Raw genomic sequence first — 23,676 nt, forward strand, 5'->3', positions numbered from 1 at the left:
CTCTGTCTTGCAGGCCCTGCAGAAAGATGTCAAGTCCCGCAGGGCCCTAGTCTCTTGGGACAGAGCGTTCCACCAGATCGGGGCCAGTACTGAAAAGGCCCTGGCTCTGGTTGAGGCCAGCCTAACCTCCCTGTGGCCTGGGACCTCCAAGATGTTTTTGCTTGAAGACCGTAAGGTCCTCCGTGGGACATACCAGGAGAGGCGGTCCAGCATCCTGTTCTCACAGTGGCCAACCGGACACCCCAGTGGGAAACCCTCAAGCAGGATCTGAGCACAAGGGCAACTCTCCCCTCCTGTGGCTTCCAGCAGCTGGCATTCAGAAGCATTGCTTCCTCCGGCTGTTGAAACTGTGGAACTCCCTGCCACATGAGGCACTGGTGGCCACCAACCTATGCGGCTTTAAAAGAGGATTCGGGAAATTCACGGAGGAAGAGAGGGCCATCAATGGTTACCGGCCAGGATGGCTGTGTTTTGCCTCCACGTTTCGAGGCGGCAACACTTCTGAGTACCACTGGCTGGGAAAAAACAGAATGGGGGAGAGGGCTCTTGTGCTTGGATCCTGCTTATGGGTTCCCCGTGATGAGCATCTTGCTTGGCCTCTGAGGACAGGATGCCGGACTTGATGGGCCATTGGCCTTGATCCGGCAGGCTCTTCTAGCTTAACTATGTGGTTTAGTCGTTTAGTCGTGTCCACCTCTTCGTGACCCCCTGGACCAGAGCACGCCAGGCACTCCTGTCTTCCACTGCCTCCCCCAGTTTGGTCAAACTCATGCTGGTAGCTTCGAGAACACTGTCCCACCATCTCGTCCTCTGTCGTCCCCTTCTCCTTGTGCCCTCAATCTTTCCCAGCATCAGGGTCTTTTCCAGGGCGTCTTCTCTTCTCATGAGGTGGCCAAAGTCTTGGAGCCTCAGCTTCAGGATCTGTCCTTCCAGTGAGTACTCAGGGCTGATTTCCTTCAGAATGGAGAGGTTTGATCTTCTTGCAGTCCATGGGACTCTCAAGAGTCTCCTCCAGCACCATAATTCAAAAGCATCCATTCTTCGGCGATCAGCCTTCTTGATGGTCCAGCTCTCACTTCCATACATCACTACTGGGAAAACCATAGCTTTAACTATACGGACCTTTGTTGGTAAGGTGATGTCTCTGCTTTTTAAGATGCTGTCTAGGTTTGCCATCGCCTTTCTCCCAAGGAGCAGGCGTCTTTTAATTTCGTGACTGCTGTCACCATCTGCAGTGATCCCCATCATGGATCACTGCCTTGCCATGGCGAAGGGGCTTGAATAACTGAGAGAAGCTATGAACTATGCCGGGCAGGGCCACCCAAGATGGACAGGTCATAGTGGAGAGTTTTGACCAAACGTGATCCACCTGGAGCAGGAACCGGCAAGCCACTCCAGTATCCCTGCCAAGAAAACTCCATGGACAAAGACAACAGGCATATAAAAGCTTAACTATACAAGGGAGTAACTTGGAAGTGCAGAGAAGAGGCTTTTCCCGTCCCTGAGAGACAGGTGTGCCCTGCCGTGTCCCAGAAGCCACGGCAAAGCTTGAATATGCGGAGTGACATTGGTTCCTCCTGCCTGATATTCTTGAGAGGGTTTGAAATGACATCCGAGAGGGTGAAGGGCAAATGGGGAGGGTGGGGAAAGGGGAGGAAGGAAGGAAGGAAGGAAGGCAGAAAAAGGCGAAACGACCTGAATAATTTCCCCTAGGCTCCATATAACGCAAGCAGCGAAATGTCCTCTGCTTAAAGCAACCGGGTTATTAGCCAGAGTTTAATTATAATCCTCTGTAGGAATGGAATCAATATTTATTGCTGCTGCACTTTAGCTGATTTGAAAGAAAAATGGTAATGCTAATTGCCCGGTTCATTCACTTAAGAGGGGCCCCGCTCCGTACTCGCGATAACCGCTTCGGTCAGAACATCGGCCTGGATTCCAGGCTTCACGTACCTCCCCACCCTGCCAGAGTCCTCTGTAGTCAGCAGATATGCCACGAAATCTTTCATTCATGACGCTGGTAATAGAATCAGGTCCAGCCTGCCCTGGCCTCCGGGTCACAGGAGCTGCAATTATCGGCAAGCCAGGAAATTCTACGCCCAAAACTGAATTTGAGGTCTGGTTAAGAGAGTGATCCGTCAGCCAGGGAGTCGCCAGTTCAAATATCATGTTGGCCGTGAACTTTCTGGAATGTTCTTAGGCACACTAATATCCATTAGCCTGAATTAACACACACACCTCTTCCAATCCCTTACCTAATGAGAAAAGTAACGGTGTTTTTTAAAGGGTTCTTACTTATAAAGATTCTTGAGATAATGTTTGTGACCTGTTCCAAGTACAGGGGGAAATGTCATATAAGTACCAGGTATTCTTATTTTTCAGGGACGCGGGTGGCACTGTGGTCTAAACCACAGAGCCTAGGGCTTGCCGATCAGAAGGTCGGCGGTTCGAATCCCCATGACGGGGTGAGCTCCCATTGCTCGGTCCCTGCTCCTGCCAATCTAGCAGTACGAAAGCACGTCAAAGTGCAAGTAGATAAATAGATACCGCTCCGGCAGGAAGGTAAACAGCGTTTACATGCGCTGCTCTGGTTTGCCAGAAGCGGCTTAGTCATGCTGGCCACATGACCCGGAAGCTGTACACCGGCTCCCTCGGCCAATAAAGCAAGATGAGCGGCGCAACCCCAGAGTCGTCCGCGACTGGACCTATGGGTCAGGGGTCCCTTAAGCTTTACTCTTATTCTTTTTAGAACTTCTGTAGCCTTCTTTTCAACCTCCTCAAAGTCAAGGTTGGATTCGGTTCTGATTTTAATCGTGAGTGGCCTACAGATCGCTACAGACAAGAAGGGCCCTCCAGCCAGGCTTAGAATCTGAAAAGACACGGTACAGAAGGAAAGTGGATTAGGAGGGAGGAGGAAATAAGCAAACCCCAGGCACAAGTTTTTGCTTTTAAGGAGGTTAAAACGTTCAAGGAACGGAGGAGCCCAAAGTTGCTGGTCTCCCAGCTGCACCAGTGTAAAGGAGGAACACTTTAGCTGTATTCATGCTTTACCTTACGTATTTTAGGTAAACGCCTGATGTGTTTTAAGATTACACGTGAACATGTTGAATGGAATCTTTGTCCACACTGCCTTGGTAAACACCGGCTCTTGCAGATTCTAGAACCACAACAGCATTTCATATCTTAGCGAAGCTGTTTGCAGTTTGCAGAACACCTCCAAACCGACCTGAGGAACGGGAGGGAGCTGTTTCTGAGGGCCTGAGACTCTGCCTAGGCAACCTAAAGCCCGGGGGCCAGATGCGGCCCAATCGCCTTCTCAATCCGGCCTGCGGACGGTCTGGGGATCAGTGTGTTCTTACATGAGTAGAATGTGTGCTTTTATTTAAAGTGCATCTGTGGGTTATTTGTGGGGCATAGGAATTCGTTCATTTTTTCTCTCTTCAAAATATAGTCCGGCCCACCACATGGTCTGAGGGACGGTGGGCCGGCCCATGGCTGAAAACGGTTGCTGACCCCGGCCTAGATAATATTTCGGCTGCTTGCCCTTTGCAGATAGCTGTGAAAAACCATGCCATTTATGCCTTTGGCCCATCGCTTTGCAGCATCCTTGTGACCAAGAGAGTGGTTTAAATTAGCTTGTTTATTTTGCAATTATCCAACTACAGTGGTACCTCGCAAGACGAACGCCTCGCAAGACGGAAAACTCGCAAGAAGAAAGAGTTTTCCGTTTTTCGAGGTGCTTCGCCAGACGAATTTCCCTATGGGCTTGCTTCGCAAGAAGAAAGCCCATAGGGAAATCTCCGGGGACCTCTTTTAAAGGCGGGCGGCAGTGAGGGAATCCCTTGGACCTCCGCCGGACTTCCCGAAGCTCTTTTGAAGTCCGGTGGGGGGAGAAGGGCTTTTCTTCCCACTGCCAGCCTTCAGAACAGCCTTCTGAAGGCTGGCGGTGGGAAGAAAAGCCATTCTCCCCCCCGCCTGCCTACAGAAGAGGTTCGAGGAAAGAGGCGAAGGAGCGCTGCCCCTTCACCTCTGTCCCCGGAGCTTGCCGTTCTCCCCCGGCCTGCCTTCAGAAGAGGTCCGAGGACAGACTGTCCCCGGACCTGGTCTGAAGGCGGTCTCCATAGGAACGCATTAATTGATTTTCAATGCATTCCTATGGGAAACCGTGCTTCGCAAGACAAAAAACTTGCAAGAAGAAAAAACTCGCGGAACGAATTAATTTCGTCTTGCGGGGCAGCACTGTACATGCTCTTGGAGTAAGCAGCGTGGAGCAGCTCCTTAGCATTTGACATCAACGCGCACTCGTTTCTGCTACAAGGGAACGCAGCCCTGGTTGAAAAGAGGTCCCGAAAGTACTGAATGTCCTCTGCGTCTAGCTGAGTAAATTGAAATGAAGCTACAGCCCCACCAAGGTTATCGTTGCCTTGACCTACAATTGCCCGGGTAACGAGTGTAATAACACGGTTCCCGTGATGCTCTCAGGGACGTGTTCTGTGTTCAGTCTGCCTCCATTGATATGCCAGTGCTGACTGCGTCTCTCTCTTTTAGGACCCCGGTGCCAGGTATGGAGGCGCACATCCCAGTCATCTTTCTTGATTTAAACGGTAAGTGAGATCAGAAATGGCAGCACTTGAGGGATGTGGAAAGGAATGCAGCAAGAATTGCATTGGGGGCGGGGAGTGAATGACAAGCAGGCGTTCCGAGTGGTTGCTCGTGGTGTCAGTCAACCATTGAACTAGGTCCTATGTACCACTAGGTCCTATGTACCACTTTTGTATCATTATTATTATTATTAATCAATTTATAAACCACCGTTTATCCAAAGGTCCAAGGGCGCTGTGCAACACGGAGAGCATAATTTACGGAGCAAAATGATAAAAGCATAAAACCTAATAATGCACAGCATGTTCATGAAATTTTGAGACCTGCGGGTATACAAATTTACACAAATAGTAATAATAATAATTGAAATAATCATACCAGCAGTCCCCCCCACACACATTTAACAATCCGTAGATTAATAATAATAATAATAATAATAATAATAATAATAATAATAATTTATTATTTATACCCCGCCCATCTGCCTGGGCTTCCCCAGCCACTCTGGGCGGCTTCCAACAGAACACTAAAATACAATAACCTAGTTACAGATAGGTAGCCGTGTTGGTCTGCCACAGTCAAAACAAAAAAATTTTTTCCTTCCAGTAGCACCTTAAAGACCTTTAAGGTCTTTAAGGTGCTACTGGAAGGAAAAAATACAATAACCTATTAAACATTAAAAGCTTCCCTAAACAGGGCTGCCTTCAGATGTCTTCTAAAAGTTTGTTAGTTGTTCTCTTTGACATCTGGTGGGAGGGCGTTCCACAGGGTGGGCGCCACCACCAAGAAGGCCCTCTGCCTGGTTCCCTGTAACTTGGCTTCTCGCAGCAAGGGAATGGCCAGAAGGCCCTTCAGGTTCTACTGGACTGAGGCCGTTTAGGGCTTTAAAGGTCAACACCAACACTTTGAATTGTGCTCAGAAACGTACTGGGAGCCAATGCAGATCTCTCAGGACCGGTGTTATATGTTCTCGGTGGCCACCCCCAGTCACCAGTCTAGCTGCCGCATCCTGGATTAATTGCAGTTTCCGGGTCACCTTCAAAGGTAGCCCCACGTAGAGCGCATTGCAGTAGTCCAAGCAGAAGATAACTAGAGCATGCACCACTCTGGAGAGACAGTCTGCGTGTAGATAGGGTCTCAGCCTGTGTTCCAGATGGAGCTGATAAACAGCTGCCCTGGACACAGAATTGACCTGCGCCTCCATGGACAGCTGTGAGTCCAAAATGACTCCCAGGCTGCACTGGGAGAGATGTGACCTGATCCTTCGGGGCACAGTCACCCCATTCGGGACCAGGGAATCCTCCACACCCGCCAACCATCTAACTGTCCAAAAAACTGCCCTAGGTACCACTTTTGTATCACTATTATTATTATTCAATTTATAAACCACCGTTTATCCAAAGGTCTGAGGGTGTTGTGCAACACCGAGAACATAATTTACGCAGCAAAATGGTAAAAAGCATAAAACATAATAATGCACAGCATGTTAATGAAATTTTGAGACCTGCGGGCATAAGGCGGTATACAAATTTACACAAATAGTAATAATAATTGAAATAATCATACCAGCAGTCTCCCCACCCCACACATTTAACAGGCCATAGATTGTTTAGTAATGCCCATTTCATAGAAGAAACATTGGCAATGCCCACCCAAACAAGAGGGAAAAGGATGCACATCTTCCAAAAATCATAATGCATATAAAAAAGCAGCCCCTGCCCTTTGTTAAGCAACAAGAATGAAACCCTGGTTAATCTGCCTGTTTACTGCTCTGGCGCCACCTGCTGTTCGTCTCCCTGCCTGCTGACCAATCAGCTGAGTACCAGCTACCACTGTTTATATTGCAGGAATTGCTGTTGGTGGAGAGGGTTTGCCTTGTCCAGAGTTTCCTGTTGAGCCTGCGACCCAGGGTTTCCCAGCTCCGCTGTCCTGCAGTTGCTCAGCACATTCTGAACTTCTCTCACCCTCTCTTTCTACAGCGGATGACTTCAGCTCTCAGGATAACCTCGACGAGCCAGAAGCTGGCGGCTGGGACGCCACACTGGTTGCTGAAGACGAGGACGAATTCTTCGAGTTGCAGATTGTGAAGCACCACGAGAGCGAGGTAAGGCACAGAACGAGTCGTAAACTCCATTCCCAAGGCTGCCAACGGAGCAGGGTTAACAGCAGCCCTGGGAGAGATGTGACCAGTATCTGTTCTTCGTACAGTGGTACCTTGGTTTTCAAATGTAGTCCGTTCCAAAACCAAAGCGTTCCAAAACCAAGGCGTGCTTCCCCATAGAAAGTAATGGAAAACAGATAAAAACATTGGCAGGATTATTGTAATAAGCTGCCATTTGATAAGAGTATATACTTAAAGTAGATAAACAAATAAGCAAAGCTGAATTTGGATATGCATAAGACATATAAAAAACAACTTTAACGAACCACAGAAAGAGGGGGGAAGGAAGTCAAGTTTTGAAATGTTAAAACGATTGTAAAATTAATGAAAACCTGAAAAGTAAAAAAATATTATTATTTTAAAAAGGCCTGATGGGGAAAAAACAGCCTTCAGGAAGGACAGGGAGGGAGCCAATCTAACTTCACTAGGCAGGGAGTCCCAAAGTTTGGGAGCGGCCACTGAGAAGGCCCTTCCCCATCAAAAGAGTTCTCTTACTTAAACCTGTTGCAGTTGCGAGCCTCTTTGAGTGTGGTTTCACCCCGGAAATGCGGCTTACAGACAAACACAGATGTTGGTGTGTTGACCGAGGATGTTGTGTTTGTGTGTTGTTTCGCAGGTGAAGGCCGAAGCTTCCTGGGACTCCACAGTCCACAACTGCGCGCAGCTCAGCAGAGGAACAGCCGCTGAGCAGAGGGTCTTCCTGATTGTGCGAGTGACGGTACAGCTCAGCCACCCGGCCGAGATGCAGCTGGTCCTCCGCAAGCGGATTTGCGTCAGCGTCTACGGCAAGCAGGTACAGCAGCCCTCCTAGGCGCTAATTATCTCCATTTGCTCTCGGCGTGACGCAGTTGCACTCCTAGAAGCATTCCTGCCATTGCAGCGAACAGGAAATCGCAAGGCATGGCTTTGATGAAGCCGATGTCTCTTAACGTGGGACGAGGGGGAAACATTGGGACAAAGCTCTACTTCTTGCTAACAGCATCTGTCTCAAAACAGCGGCAGAGCAAGCCGATTGTAGGAGTGCAAATATCCAGAGTGTGGGGTCAGGTGGGATTACTATGAGGAATTATAAAATATGCATCAAGCCGTTGTGTCCGCTGTGAAAGCATGGCGTTGACTGGGTTCGATTCATTGACAATAATTTCTGATCAAATCCCACAACCCTCTGCATGTCTGGCCATTTCCTCTACTGTCTATTTCTCTTGCTTGACAACTCACATACACAGCCCGACTGCCAGTTGCTTCGGCAGACAGGCATCCTGGGCCATCAAAGACAGTGGGCAGTTTCTTTGATGTAGCTTTTCTGATATGTTAATCTTAGGATATTAATCTTAGGGCCAGGAAACAGATCTCACCTGAAGGTGATAATGATCGCTGTCTTCCTGGCCGCCATCCTTATCATGTCTATTGCTTGTTTATCGCCTCTGGGGTTGCCAGACCCACTCCTTTGTAGTTCTGATTTCTTTACCCCAGAAATATGTGTGCTTAATTAGTTTTGGTAGTTTAACTTTGTGCCCATGCTCAGAAGAAATCTGATTGGTTCTTACGAACACTCTGTAAAAAGTTCTTTTGTGAATAAAACGACCTGGGCCAGGGGGTGGAGAGACAGATTATTATACACACCCTTCCCAGAGTCTTGCTAGTTCAAGCCTCTGTGTGTATTCTTATTAAGCAGAGTTCAGTCCTTTCTTTACTTTGGGAATGCCTCAGCCAATTGGGCGCCACGGGCGGCGCGTGTGTCCTGCGCCCAGCGGTGAGACCAGCTGGGGCAGGACGCCCCAGAGTCTGCCTGCCTCCTTCCACTCAGCTGCCCCAAAGCTAAGGGGGAGGCAGCAGGCGGACCGTTCGGGGCAGTGCAGAGCCTGCGTGCACCCAAACCACTGTGTCTCTCCCAGGAGAGATGCGTGGCTCGGGCGCACTGCAGGCCCTGCCTTGAGTGCCACCTGGCATTTTGTCCCCCCCTCAATGGTGACACCTGGGGCGGCCCGCCCCCACCGCACCCCCCTTCCTCTGCCCCTGCCTCAAAAGAAATGACTGTCTTTCTAGTTTAGTGTTTTCATTTTAAAATGATTTTTGGCGTGTCCCCTTCCCTCTGCTTCTTTGATCCCTGGGGGTTTGGAAAAGGGGATCTACTGACTTCACCCTCCAGCTTTGGGACTCAGCCGTGGAGCTTAACCCTCTTGCCTCAACTGACTCTCTCTCTTTCCTTTTCCTCCTCTCTTCCTCGCTCCGGGCTCCCTGGCAGTCGCCAGAATGCTGCAGAGAGGCTTCAGGAGGGTAGTAACCCATTGCCGATTCTGCCCCCGTGCCAATGCCTCTTTCTGCATGGCTTCGATGTGTGCAAGGAGCTGAAGTACTGAGGACCGCTTGTGTTGTAGCATCCTTTGCCACTGGAATAAGATGCTTCATTCATTTCCCTTGCTGCCTTGTGAGGGGTTTTGTTTTGTTTTTTGTGAACAGGCAGTGTTGGGCAGGTTGTATACTTTCATGGGCCTTTGCTGCATGCGAGCAACCTGTGCTTCAGCAAATCTACGTTGCCAGCAGGTCACCCCATCTCTTGTCATCTCATGTAGCCAGCTTTGTTTTGGCGGCGTTTGTGACCTCCCTTTTCTGTTGCCCTGTGTGCTGGGATGTGGCTATTGTGACTGGAACGTGAGGTATGCGTGTGTGCTTTTTTCCCTGCCTGACTTTATAAGGACAAGTAGGAATAGAGGAAGCGGCCTTCTATCTAGCCCAGCGCTGTCCATGCTGACTGCCAGAGTCTTTCCACGGTTTCAGACAGATTATTTCCTAGTCCTAAGGTAAAGGTAAAGGGACCCCTGACCATTAGGTCCAGTCGTGGCCGACTCTGGGGTTGCGGCACTCATCTCACTTTATGGGCCGAGGGAGCCGGCGTACAACTCCCGGGTCATGTGGCCAGCATGACTAAGCCACTTCTGGCGAACCAGAGCAGCACACAGAAACGCTGTTTACCTTCCCGCCAGAGCGGTACCTATTTATCTACTTGCATTTTGATGTGCTTTTGAACTGCTAGGTTGGCAGGAGCAGGGACCGAGCAACGGGAGCTCACCCCGTTGCAGGGATTCGAACTGCCGACCTTCTGATCGGCAAGTCCTAGGCTCTGTGGTTTAACCCACAGCGCCACCCGTGTCCCTACCTAGTCCTACCTAGAGATTAAAAAAGGTAAAGGACCCCTGACAGTTAAGTCTAATCGCAGACGGCTTTGGGGTTGCGGCGCTAATCTCTCTTTACTGGCCGAGGGAGCTGGCGTTTGTCCGCAGATAGCTTTTCCGGGTTATGTGGCCAGCAGGACTGAGCCGCTTCTGGCGTAACGAAACACCGAAAGCAGAGCAGCGCACGGAAACGCCGTTTACTTTCCCGCCAGAGTGGTACCTATTGATCTACTTGGACTTTTTGGCTGGCTTTCGAACTGCTAGGTTGGCAGGAGCAACGGGAGCTCACCCTGTCACGGGGATTCGAACCTGGAACCCTTTGCATGCAAAGCAGGTTGCTCTGCTGCTGAGCCATGGTCCTTTCCCCTAAGTGAATTGAGATGGGTCACCTGTCTTCCTGGGACTCCACAGTGCACCACAGAAGTTCAGTCAAGCATTTAAGCTCACTGCAGGAAGCAGCTAGGTAGCAGAGATAGATTTTACTTGGCATACGCACACAGACACAAAAATTATTTACAGTTGCTACAAGCAGTCTCCACTCTCTGAGCCCAGAGAGGGTTCCGGCTTACAAAGACAGAGTCCACACAGCAAGTGCAAAATCCAGTTGCTCACAAAGTCCTGCAACTGCAAGAGTTCTCTCGAGTCCAGAAGTCTTGCAAGATGAGCTCTTCTCGAAGCCTTCCACATTTGCACAGGATCTCTCCAACACTCTCCATGTCTCCAGCAGATTCTCCTGTACTCCCCAGCAAGGACTGCTGTGACTTGAGCCCTTATCTTCCCAGCGCCACCGTACTGGTTTGCCCAGCAACACAGATAAGGCTGTCACACGGTGCCTGCAGCTGCACTGTGAGGTGGTGGGGAACCATATTTCTGCCGACTCGTGGAAAATTAACCCCTTTCCCGCTTTCCTTACCATCATCATCCCAGAATAGCCAGTTATGTCTGAGGGCCATTGGTAAGAACACCTTTGGAATGCACTGGTGATGTGTCAAAAATATATATATTACACTGCCCCTGATCTTCCCCTTTCTGCACAGTTCTTTCCAAGAGGGCACTGCTCTAAGGCCCTTTGCATTCTGAGGACAGACAGCTGTCCGTCAAGAGGTTAGATGGATGCCCTTGCCGCAGAGTGCTTAGCCTAGAGAGGCACCCCAGCCCTCACCGGGTTCATACTTGCACTCATGCAGCACTCTCCTCTTGCATTATTTATTTATTTATTTACAATAATATTTATTAGTTTTCAATAGATATAACAAAAAAATATATATACAACAACACAAGAAGTAAAAGAGAAGAAAAAAGAATAACAAACTTAACATACCTAAACGGGGGGGGGGGGGGAATAAAACTCAATTAATTAAAATCCATTTTCATATACATTTTAGTTGACTTCCTCTAATCTCCTCCATCTGAATTTCCTCTTAATTTGAATGTAGCAGTTTCCAATATCATTATTTCGTAAAACAGTATTACAGGCGCATTCCAATTTCTTTACCTTTCTTGTAATACATTTTCTTATTTATTATATTTAAGTCTAATTTAGTCCTAGGCCTGATTGGTTCTTTCAAGTGGTTGCATATCTTTAATATTAGAATATTTATTCAAATAGTCTTTAAATTTCTTCCAGTCGTCTTGGTAGTCCTTTCTGGTCGCGGATTCTCCCGGTGAGATCAGCCAGCTCCATAAATTCCATCATCTTCATCTGGCATTCTTCTTGCAATTATTATTCTTTTAAGCCCCTGAGCCGTGATCTGGATGAGTTCCCTCCACACAGCTCTTTTCCCACCCTGAAACTTAGGGTGCTGTTGTGGTTCGTGCGACGGTTTTTAACTTAACTCAGTATTGGTTGGGTTTCCTTACGTCATCCCTTGTGCTTTTCCGTGCTGCGGGGAGATGGGGGAAGAAGTCCTTGCAGCCTGCACGATAGATGCGAGCAAAACAAAAAAAATGCCTCGCATTCAGAGGGTTGGACTAGATGACCTTTGGGTGCCTTCCAGCTCTTCAATTCTATGATTCTGTGATGCTTTTCCTTTTCATCCCATAACCTCAGGGCCTGTTTCACTGTCAGTTCTCCTGGGGTCTTATGAACCCCCTGCTCCTTGAATGCACTTTAATATCTTGTTTGCCCATGTTTCTGTTCAGCTGCTAGTTTTTGGGGGGACAGTTTGGAAGTGGAGCATTTGGGGGAATTGCAAAACTTCACCCGCCCACCTTCACAGGAACTTCCTTTTGATTCCCAGCAGCCATTGACAGCAGCCTTCTCCTCCCTGAGGAGCTAGCTCTCTATTTTATTTTATTTTATTTTATTTTATTTTATTTTATTAGAAATTTTAATACATTTATACATACATATTACAGATATACAAGCAAACATCCATTTCATACAATCCTTTAAAATATTTCTACATACCCACATTCAGTCCCGCACATATTTCCTTTTCCAGTGTGGTGTAGTGGTGAAGAGCAGTGGAGTCGTAATCTGGTGAACCAGGTTCGCTTCCCTGCTCCTCCACATGCAACTGCTAGGTGACCTTGGGCCAGTCACACTTCTCTGAAGTCTCTCAGCCCCACTCACCCCACAGAGTGTTTGTTGTGGGGGAGGAAGGGAAAGGAGAATGTTAGTCACTTTGAGACGCCTTCGGGTAGTGATAAAGCGGGATATCATATCCAAACTCCTCCTCCTCCTCCTCCTCCTCCTCCTCCTCCTCCTCCTCTTCTTCTTCTTCTTCTTCTTCTTCTTCTTCTTCTTCTTCTTCCCACCACCGTCCCTCACCCCACCCTGTGCTAGACTTCCAATCTACTCAACTGCAATTTCTTTCCATTTCTATTACTTTCTTTCACACACTACTAAACCAACTTTCTACTTCCTTTTCTGTTACACATTGTTATCCATATTATTTGATATTTCAGTATTTATAGCGGAACTTGTTTATTCTAATAGGAGTTCTGGTTTTTCAATATGATTCTGCAAATACTCTTTAAACACCTTCCAATCCCCCGACGAGCTCTCAAGTTCGGATCTTTGACAGCCCTTTCTCCCAGAGGTGGTTGTGCTGGAGATGTTGAGGATCAGACACGGGACCTTGTGCTTTGCAGACCATGACCTCCACTCCTCAGCTGTGACCCCCTCCGTGTTTTTCATACCCCAGCCCTGGGCAGCACCCTCCACAAATTCCTTTCCTGTTCTGCCTGCGGAGCTCGCTGGGCTTCTTAGCTATTCAGCGCCGCCACCGACGTGCAGCCCAAATGTGCATTTCAAAAGCGTATCAATAACCTTCCGATGCGCCCAGTCGTTTTGCAGCAAGCTGGGGATGACTCATCTCTGCATTAATTCAGGAGTCGGGATTTTAACCTCGCGAGGCACCCTGTCAGCATAAACAATGGCTCTGCCCCGTCTTAAATCATTGCTGGCAATGATCTCTGTGGCCAAGGATTCGGTGGCCAGACTCGTCTGCAATTCGAAGCACAAATAACTCTGAGCTCACGAGAAAAAAGATAGAGGCTTGCGCTGGTTCTGCAGGTTAAGTCTTCACCTTCCTAGGTTTTCTGTAATTCATTTGTTCATTTGCAGCGTTTATACCCTGCCCAAAGAGGCCAAAGACAATCCCTGCCTCATGATCTGGAAAGACACGACACACAAGGAAAAAGGGAAGGGGAGGGAAGAGGGGGAAACAAGCACATGTTCTTCAAGTTGCTGTTTTTACAATGTAATTCCTTCTATGCACATTCTGGGTTGTCTGGAAGAGCAGCAACTCATCCCCGATATCAGTGTTGGTTCTGGCTGACTTGCCCCTGATAAATAACAGTAACCTCCCCAGAAACACCTCCCCCCTCCAGGTTAGATCTAGGAGCAGAGCTGGTGGCCAGGAGCACACAATTTTCCCCTTGCAGGAGGGGGTAGTTACCCTCCTCCTTCACTGATGCCACTGGCAGATCCGACGGTCCTGCCCTCCCTGGTGCCAACATCCAGACTCGGTCGTCTATGCAAACCAGATGACCAGACTCGGTCATCTACGGCCTAGGACCCTCGTAGCTACGGGACCACCTCTCCTGGGACGTCCCACGGAGGACCTTACGGTCTTCACACAAAAACATATTGGAGGTCCCAGGCCACAGAGAAGTTAGGCTGGCCTCAACCAGAGCAGGGCTTTTTTGGCTGTGGCCCCGATCTGGTGGAACGCTCTGTCACAAGAGACTAGGGCCCTGCGGGACTTGACATCTTTCCACAGGGCCTGCAAGACAGAGCTGTTCCACCAGGCCTTTGGTCGAGGCACAGTCTGACCCCCTTCTTCTGTAATCCTCACAGAACTCTAGCCCAATGGTTGCCATGAATTTGATTTTAGAATGAATTGATTTTAGAATGCTGTGTTACTTTTATTGTTGTTAGCCGCTCTGAGCCCGGCTTCGGCTGGGGAGGGCGAGATATAAATAAAATTTTATTATTATTTTTATTAAACGTAACAATTGCGCCAGTGCTAGAAACTTGAGGTCAATTCACATGTTTCCTTTCTGGAGATCCAAACATCTCTAACCGTAACAAATCCTGTTTTCAATGTAGCACAGAGCCTCTCAGCCACAGATCCTTCTACCTGCCAGAAAGATTTGGGGGTTGGGGGTCCCCAGAAACCAGGACAACCGACATATAGTTTGGTGTGTGAATGTCCTCTACCCGAGGCAGAGCTATGCATGCTTTCCTTTGATACCTGCATCCCAGGGGGTTGGACTAGATGGCATCTGGGGTCCTTCCGGGTTTTCTTCCCCTCCGCTGCCTCTACCCCCAAAGAAGAAGTGACTTTTCCTTTTAAGACTAGTTCTTAGTTTTTATATTTACAAAATACAATTCCTTGCACGCTCTAAAAGGTTGCCATGGGTTTAGGTAAAGGTAAAGGGACCCCTGACCATTAGGTCCAGTCGTGGCCAACTCTGGGGTTGCGGCACTCATCTCGCTTTACTGGCCGAGGGAGCCGGCGTACAGCTTCCGGGTCATGTGGCCAGCATGACTAAGCCGCTTCTGGTGAACCAGAGCAGCACACGGAAACACTGTTTACCTTCCCGCCGGAGTGGTACCTATTTATCTACTTGCACTTTGATGTGCTTTCGAACTGCTAGATTGGCAGGAGCAGGGACCGAGCAATGGGAGCTCACCCCATCACAGGGATTCGAACCGCCGACCTTCTGATCGGCCAGCCCTAGGCTCTGTGGTTTAACCCACAGTGCCACCCGCGTCTGGATCAATTTAAATATAATTGCTTAAAAGCAGGTGGCAAATCAACTAAAACCTTTCCCAGCCGGCTGGTGATCACACTTGTGCAAATGTTTGTTTTGGGTGGAACAGGAATCGCAGGCTGCAAAAGGCCTCTATTTTGTCTTCCTTCAAGCTAGATGGGAGCTGCTTGTTCTTCTCTCGCTCTAAGCGGCTGCTGATGTGCTTATTGGCTTCCTCCCATTGAAAGAAACCTCCTTGTATTTGCCACCAACATATTTGAAGCTGCAAGTTTTCCTCTTTTCCCCCCTTCCCAGGGTTTTGCTCAGAGTTTCCTGAGAAGAATGTCTTACCGAAGTTCCGTTCCTGGTTGTGGAGTCACCTTTGAAATCGTTTCAAATATCCCAGAGGTGAATATATTATTTTTTTTGCAGAGCAAACCTCTTCCCTCAACTGCTGTCATATAGTTGTACAGTGGACACTCGGGTCGTGAACGTGATCCGTGCGGGATGCGCATTCGCAACCCACGTCTGCGCATGCACGGGTTGCAATTTGGCGCTTCTGCGCATGTGCAAAACGCAATTTAGCGGGCACAATTCAAAGTGTTGGTGCTGACTCTCAAAGCCCTAAATGGCCTCGGTCCAGTATACCTGAAGGAGCGTCTCCACGCCCATCGTTCTGCCCGGGCACTGAGGTCCAGCTCTGAGGGCCTTCTGTTCAGTTCCCTCATTGCGAGAAGCAAAGCTACAGGGAAACAGGCAGAGGGCCTTCTCGGTGGTGGCACCCTCCCATCAGATGTCAAGGAAATAAGCAACTATCTGACTTTTAGAAGACATCTGAAGGCAGCCCTGTTTAGGGACGTTTATAATGTTTGATGTTTTATCGTGTTTTTAATGTTCTGTTGGGAGCCGCCCAGAGTGGTTGGGGAAACACCAGCCAGATGGGCAGGGTATAAATAAATAAATTATTTGGACTATGCAGAACTGGATAAGATGACAGGAAGGATTCGAAACCTGCGGGATCAGAGATTCACTAGAGGACTAGAGTAAATATATGAGTTATTTGAAAAGCAAATGTAATCAACAGATTACACTAGTAGGATTGCAAGAAGTTTTGTAAGGACGACCATGCGAAATATTGCAGAGAAAACTATGATAAGAATTATTGGTGAAGGCGTATTAAACGTAATACTGAAAATAATGAAATGCAGATTAAGTGATAAAGGCTGGAAAATCTTCAGGTGCAGTTGATGGAAGTCCAAAACATTGTATGAGATAAGAAAGTATGTTATATGATTTTTGGAAATCATTTGTAAAAATAGTAATAAAAATAAATTATTATTATTATTATTATTATTGGAGCGTGGTTAACTCCGGGCGGCTTGTCTTCCTTGCAGGATGCCCAGGGGGCAGAGGAGAGGGAGGCCCTGGCGAGAATGGCCGCCAACGTTGAGAACGCAGCTTCAGCCGATTCGGAAGCCCGGATAGAGAAGTACCTTCGGAGTGTCCTGGCTGTTGAGAACATCCTTACTTTGGACAAGTTGCGTCAGGTGAGCAGATGCCGAGTCGAAACGCCACGTTGCTGTTGGTTTGCTGTGGAGTTGTGGCCTCTGATGCAAAATCACAGAACCCTGGGAATTCTTCCCCTTGCATTCCTCGGGTTGCGAACGTGATCCGTGCGGGATGCACGTTTGCAACCCACAGCGTTCACAACCCGAAGTGGCGCATCTATGCACGCACGGGTTGTGATTCGGCGCTTCTGCGCATGCGCAAAGTGCGATTTACAGCTTCTGCGCATGCGCGACCCCCGAAACCTGGAAGTAACCCTTTCGAGTACTTCTGGGTTTCAACCCGAAAAAACGCAACCTGAAGCGTCTGTAACCCGAGGTATGACTGTAAATGGATAACTTTTTATGAAATAAATGGATAAATATTTTTTGGGAGACTATTACGTTTGTAGTCCTCATGTCTGCAAAGAACAGGTGTTGGTGTGTCGTCGTCCCACCCCCCTGTCTTCGTTCAGCTCAGAAACCTCTTGTTTCTGAAGGACCTACATTGGTCCAAAAAAAGACCTACATTGGCTCCCAGTACGTTTCTGGGCACAATTCAAAGTGTTGGTGCTGACCTTGAAAGCCCTAAATGGCTTTGGCCCAGTAGACCCGAAGGAGCGTCTCCACCCCCATCATTCAGCCCGGACACTGAGATCCAGCTTTGAGGGCCTTCTGGCGGTTCCCTCCCTGCGAGAAGTGAGGTCACAGGGAACCAGGCAGAGGGCCTTCTCAGTGGTGGCACCTGCCCTGTAGAAATTGTTTCCCATTTGGTTATGTATTTTTTTGATGTGGTTTATTTCTTGTTTATGACTTATGTAATTATGTAAATCTTGCCATGCTGTAAGCTGCCTTGAACATTGTTTTTTTAAATGTGGAAAGGCGGCATACAAATAATTAAAAAAAATGATAAAATGTCAAGGAAATAAGCAACTATCTGACTTTTAGAAGACATCTAAAGGCAGCCCTATTTAGGGACACTTTTAATATTTGATGAATTATTGTATTTTAATATTTTGCTGGAAGCCGCCCAGAGTGGGCGGGGTATAAATAAATTATTATTATTATTATTATTATTATTATTATTATTATTATTATTATGTTTTCTCTGTCACAGGAGGTTGCGGTGAAGGAACAGCTAATGGGCAAAGGAAAGCTCTACCGAAAGAGCCTCAGCTCACCCAACGTCAACCGAGTGAGTCTCCACAGTTGTGTTTCTCCTTCCCCGGGAAATGCAGTGGGTGGCAGTGTGGCAGAGAAATGTTCCACCTCTTCTTGCAGCTGGGGAACAGTATGTGCTTGGGAACAGGGACCACCCCACCAGTCTCAGTACCTTTGTATTTTTTTTTTTTAATTATGTTTATTAAAATTTTCAAAAAAGAATACAAAGGAAAACAGAAAAGAGAAAAAGAAAAAAAGAAAAAAGAAGAGAAAAAGAAAAACAGCAGTTTAAAAAGTTTACCATAATTATATTCCATACCCAATTTCCTTGACTTCCCCACACCTACCCTTCTTGTATTCCAATTCCAATTTTTAGCTCAGCAATTTTTATCCCCCCCACTTTACCTTATTTCCTCTAATTCAATTATCTTAAACAAATTTTAACTTCTAAACCTCTATCTTTATATTTCAAAACTTATTCTTAACATACTTTCCCTAAATTCCTCCATCAATTTAATTAACCTATTTAAACTTAAAAATCCCAATCTTTATACACGAAACACTTATTTTTGATAATCTTTTGCTAAGGTCGGCCCCAAATCTCTCCCCAAATTCCCCATTTTTATGTTAGTGGCAAAAGCCAACTTAATTAAAACAGAATCATATTTTTACACCCTTTAAATTCCCGAAGCCCTCCCACCCCCAGTCTCAGTACCTTTGTAAGCACACCTGTCCTTAAGGTGCGGGCTGGCATCCACCTGTGCTGCCAAGCCAAGAAGGCCAGGCTCCAAAATCCATGTGGGAGCTCAGCTCACCTCTTCTTGCGTACCTTTTCCTGAAGTTTTAAAATCAAGTTTTCCAAAATTTCAGACATACATCTCAAAACATAATAAAAACATTCCCCCCCCCTCGACTTCCCACCGGCTTTTCCATGCTGTTTCTGTTTCCACGCTGTTTTCTGTCTCTTAAACCTTAACAAACCTACTATAATCGTTAAACCCTTCTGCTGCTCATACTTCAAATCCTGCTCATGTCTTCATCATATAATAATATTTCTTTAAATAGTCCGTTCTTCCACAAAACATTCATAATTAGGTTTTCTTGTTTTAGCTGTTCACTTTTGCCACACGCACAAAAAAAGTTAGCAAAGGGTTTTTTCTTTTTTAAAGTCCCCTCTTCCTTTTCACTCTTCCAGCTCTCCGGAAGCCGCCAGGATCTAAACCCACCGTACAGCCTCGCAACTTACAAAGTAAGATTTCAAAATCGCTTAGCAGGGTTCTTTTGTTTTGTTTTGAAAAATGTTTATGAGAGAGCACACCCTAGCAGGACGGAAAATGCCCTATTAGGAGCATAGACAGCTGTGTTACGCTGATCGCAGCCATTGGGCTACTTAGTTCAGTATTGTCTTCACTGGCAGGCAGCAGCTTTGCAGGACTTCAGACAAGGGTGTCGCCCAGCCTTGCCTGGAAAAGCCAGGGATTGAATTTGGGACCTTCTGCATGTTAGGATGTGAATAGATACTAGGAGAGGCTCTATTTATTAGATCCTTCCTTCCTCACATTTGTGAGTTCAGTGCCACGCCTTGTGTGGTGTAGAGAGCCAGCGTGGTGTAGTGGTTAAGAACGGTGGACTCGTAATCTGGTGAACTGGGTTCGATTCTCCGCTCCTCCACATGCAGCTACTGGGTGACCTTGGGCTAATAATAATAATAATAATAATAATAATAATAATAATAATAATAAATTATTTATACCCTGCCCATCTGGCTGGGCCCCCCCAGCCACTCTGGGCGGCTTCCAACAAAGTATTAAAATACAGTACTCTGTTAAACATTAAAAGCTTCCCTAAACAGGGCTGCCTTTAGATGTCTTCTAAAAGTTTGGTAGTTGTTTTTCTCTTTGACATCTGACGGGAGGGTGTTCCACAGGGTGGGCGCCACTACCGAGAAGGCCCTCTGCCGGGTTCCCTGTAACTTGGCTTCTCACAGTGAGGGAACTGCCAGAAGGCCCTCAGAGCTGGACCTCAGTGTCCGGGCAGAACGATGGGGATGGAGACGCTCCTTCAGGTATACTGGACCAATAAAATAAAGCTATTTAGGGCTTTCAAGGTCAGCACTGAAGTCTCTCAGCCCCACTCACCTCACAGAGTGTTTGGTGTGGGGGAGGAAGGGAAAGGAGATTGTGAGCCGCTTTGAGACTCCTTAGGGTAGTGACAAGGCGGGATATCAAATCCAAACACTTCTTCTTCTTCCTTTGCAGCTTAAAAGGGAAGCTTAGATAGGCTAGTTTTAGCCTTTAAAGTCATGCTCTAAGGCAGACTGGATTCTCCTGGTATTCCCCCCTTAAAATAACAATAGCACAGACAGTTTTGCAAAAGGCAAAACATCATCATCTTCTTCTTCATCATAATTTATTTATACCCCGCCCATCTGGCTGTGTTTCCCCAGCCACTCTGGGCAGCTTCCAACAAAATATTAAAATACAATAGTCCGTCAAACATTAAAAGCTTCCCTAAACAGGGCTGCCTTCAGATGTCTTCTAAAAGTCAGATTGTTGTTTATTTCCTTGACATCTGATGGGAGGGCGTTCCACAGGGCGGGCGCCACCACCAAGAAGGCTCTATGCCTGGTTCCCTGTAACTTCACTTCTCACAGCGAGGGAACCGCCAGAAGGTCCTTGGCGCTGGACCTCAGTGTCTGGGCTGAACGATGGGGGTGGAGACGCTCCTTCAGATATACTGGACTGAGGCCGTTTAGGGCTTTAAAGGTCAGCACCAACACTTTGAATTGTGCCCGGAAACATACTGGGAGCCAATGTAGGTCTTTCACATTGGCTCTGCACATCAGATCAATACCTTTCTGCACCAAGAAATGCAAACTGACACCAGGGAGATTCTGCATGCAAGGCAAGATGACCTGCCGCTTCATCGCCTTCCCCTTGTTATGGAATGGGATGCTAGGACGTAGCTTCCCTTCAGCCTTGGCTGAAGATTCAGCGGAGGAATCTTCTTCCCAACCATTTTTCGGGTTGTGAAATGCCCTTGCGCTTTTAGCACTTGTGTCCCTTACGTGCAAACTGAGGGAGGACCGTAGATGGTGCCATCCCAGGCATCTCCAAGAAAGGCTGGGAAGGAATTCTGCCCGAAACCCCGGGGAGATGTTGGCGGTCATTGCAGACAACGCTGAGCTAGGTAGACCGGTGGCTCTGACTCAGTGAAAGACAACTTGCTCCATCCATAGCTAAGCACGTTCTCAGTCCTGTTGTTTTCGGTGAGAGCGAGTTGGGCGCTTCCTCGATTCTCCTTCTTGGAAGTGAACGGGAATTGACGTAGTTTGTCTCTGTAAGAGCCATAACTTCTGCTGAAAAAGCGTTGGAGGAAATCCGTGGCTCCTTTTTTGGGGGGGGGCGGCTTCTGCATTTCCCAATATTTCTGTCGGATTCCAGAGCATCTGCAAAGCGACCCGTCAAGGCGTGTTCCCTTTGACCAAGCTAAGGGGGCTTTTAATTTGCACTGGGGTGGGGAGGGCGGGGTGTGCCGAATCATTCGTAATCCGGATTTTCATTGTTCTCTCTTTCTTTCTCTTATGTTTTTGTTTCTTAACCCTTCAACGGTATCCACCCCTCATTGCATGTGTCAGTATCCAAAGGTCCAGGCAGAGGTAACTAATTCATTAGGTTCACCTAATGAACGGATAAATCTGTTATCCCATTCTCGAGTGCTTTCCCGTGAACCTCCTTGCTCACTAACCCTTAAAAACCTGCTTTGGAAATGCTGTTGTCGTTCTTCGTTTTCGCCCTGTGCTTCGTTAACCTGGGAGGAGGTGTAACTCTTTGAAAGGTGGTGGTCAGCATGCCAGTGTGGAACGCGCATTGCTCCCTGAGCCGTGAGCCTGATGACTTTATCCGACTAGTCAAATAAGTCTTGCTTCTGAGACCCTATCTCTTGTACAGTGCCATCAATTTGCAGAGAACTTTAGACCATGAAATAAGCCCCAGATACATTGAGTATCTGCCCCAAAGACCCTACAGTGCTGACAAAAAGCCTGTGGGGATAAAAATGGCTAGCAATAGATGCACACGAGCCAATGGAATTACAGGCATACCTCGGGTTGAATGTGCTTTGGGTTGAGCGCATTCGAGTTGCGCTCCACGGCAACCCGGAAGTAACGGAGCGCGTTACTTCCGGGTTTCGCCGCATGCGCAGACGCTAAAAATGATGTCACGCGCATGTGCGGAAGCGGCAAAATGCGACACGCGCCGACGCATCTTACGTTGCGTTCACGATGCGAACGGGGCTCCGGAATGGATCCTGTTTGCATCCCGAGGTACCACTGTATAAGCATAAACATAGCGCATAGATCAAGTGTGTTGGACTGCACAGGGAGATCAGAATCCTGTCCCAACAGCGAACAGCCAGACCCTTCTGAGAAGTCAACAGGCAGGACATGAAGACGAAACCCAAAACTTTGTTTGTGCCCAGGCACCTAGTATTCAGTGCTATACTGCCACAGAACATGGAGGTTTTGTTTCTCTATCAAGCCAGCTGCCGTCCTCCAGTGAATTTGTCTAACATTACTTTTGGTTCATTTCGTTCATCCTGAATCCAATGTCTGTTCCGAATCTTTTATCCACCCTGAATTTAGTAAGTAAAGCTAGGCTGGAACTGTTAAAACAGTGAGCACTGAGCCAGTCTTCATAAGCAAACTGGTGAGGTTCAACTATGGTGCAAGTGACTTTGTATAGCATTCAGTAGTTAACGGTTCCTTCGGCATGTCTTGCAATTTGGCCCATTGGCAAGTGACCACTGTCCAGTCGACTCTGCAGCGGGCACAGTAAGTGTCGGTCAGGTTGTAGATTTGGCTGCACCCCCAAAGCAGGCGCATGACACGGCTACCCACCCATGCCAAGCGCTGCAGAGGCCCCTGCTGTCCACAGTCACAAAAATCTCCTTTTTTGGTGTCCCAAACCTCCCCTCTCCAAATGCCAAAATCCCAGACTCAGCATAAGCTATGTGGAACATCCTTGCTCTTCTGCAAATTTAGAATGAAATGTGGGGGTGGTTCTTGACGGTACCTGGACACGACTTCGGTTGCGCACAGATGTCTGCAGTGTGAGCTGACGCCTGCCTGGTATAGTGGCAATCAGGTCGTGTGATCTGTGGCCTAACAGCGATTGACTCACACATGCAAGTTGGTTTTTTGCATTCCTAAGCTGGCAGTAGGGACGTGGGTGGCCCTGTGGGTTAAACCACAGAGCCTAGGACTTGCCGATCAGAAGGTTGGCGGTATGAATCCCTGCGACGGAGTGAGCTCCCGTTGCTCGGTCCCTGCTCCTGCCAACCTAGCAGTTCAAAAGCACAAAGTGCAAGTAGATAAATAGGTACCACTCCAGGAGGAAGGTAAACGGCATTTCCGTGCACTGCTCTGGTTTGCCAGAAGCGGCTTAGTCATGCTGGCCACATGACCCGAAAGCTGTACGCCGGCTCCCTCGGCCAATAAAGTGAGATGAGCACCGCAACTCCAGAGTCAGCCACGACTGGACCTAATGGTCAGGGGTCCCTTTACCTTACTAAGCTGGCAGTAAAAACAGGAGGCTCATCAGGCCCCCGATAATTCGCTGTCCGTGTTTGCTGCTTACAGGATGGATTTGATTTAAATCACTAGTCAGTAAGACTTGATTTAAATCATTTTTTAAAAAAAGAATGACTCCTTCTTGCTGGTATAATCTTAATATTTACAACCAGATGAAGGTTTCATTTTTGGAATAATAAATTTTCAGAGTAGTTTTTACAGTTATATCAAAAATTACTGATTTTGTTATACTATTAGAAA

At 47.7% G+C, this 23,676-nt stretch overlaps 1 protein-coding gene across 1 annotated transcript in view; it reads left to right on the forward strand.

Annotated features, from left to right (window-relative positions):
- KIF13B (kinesin family member 13B) overlaps nucleotides 1-23,676 on the forward strand; it is a 127,492-nt gene that overhangs the window by 75,677 nt on the left and 28,139 nt on the right. Inside the window, exons 26-33 of the mRNA XM_053383779.1 lie at nucleotides 4,549-4,604; nucleotides 6,582-6,706; nucleotides 7,380-7,556; nucleotides 15,457-15,549; nucleotides 16,536-16,688; nucleotides 17,803-17,880; nucleotides 19,042-19,095; nucleotides 21,484-21,504. Of these exons, the coding sequence (XP_053239754.1) occupies nucleotides 4,549-4,604; nucleotides 6,582-6,706; nucleotides 7,380-7,556; nucleotides 15,457-15,549; nucleotides 16,536-16,688; nucleotides 17,803-17,880; nucleotides 19,042-19,095; nucleotides 21,484-21,504 (757 nt within the window). The remainder of the gene's footprint in view (nucleotides 1-4,548; nucleotides 4,605-6,581; nucleotides 6,707-7,379; nucleotides 7,557-15,456; nucleotides 15,550-16,535; nucleotides 16,689-17,802; nucleotides 17,881-19,041; nucleotides 19,096-21,483; nucleotides 21,505-23,676) is intronic.

The sequence above is a fragment of the Podarcis raffonei genome, chromosome 3 (genome assembly GCF_027172205.1).
Source record: "Podarcis raffonei isolate rPodRaf1 chromosome 3, rPodRaf1.pri, whole genome shotgun sequence".
In the NCBI taxonomy this organism is placed as follows: Eukaryota; Metazoa; Chordata; class Lepidosauria; order Squamata; family Lacertidae; genus Podarcis; species Podarcis raffonei.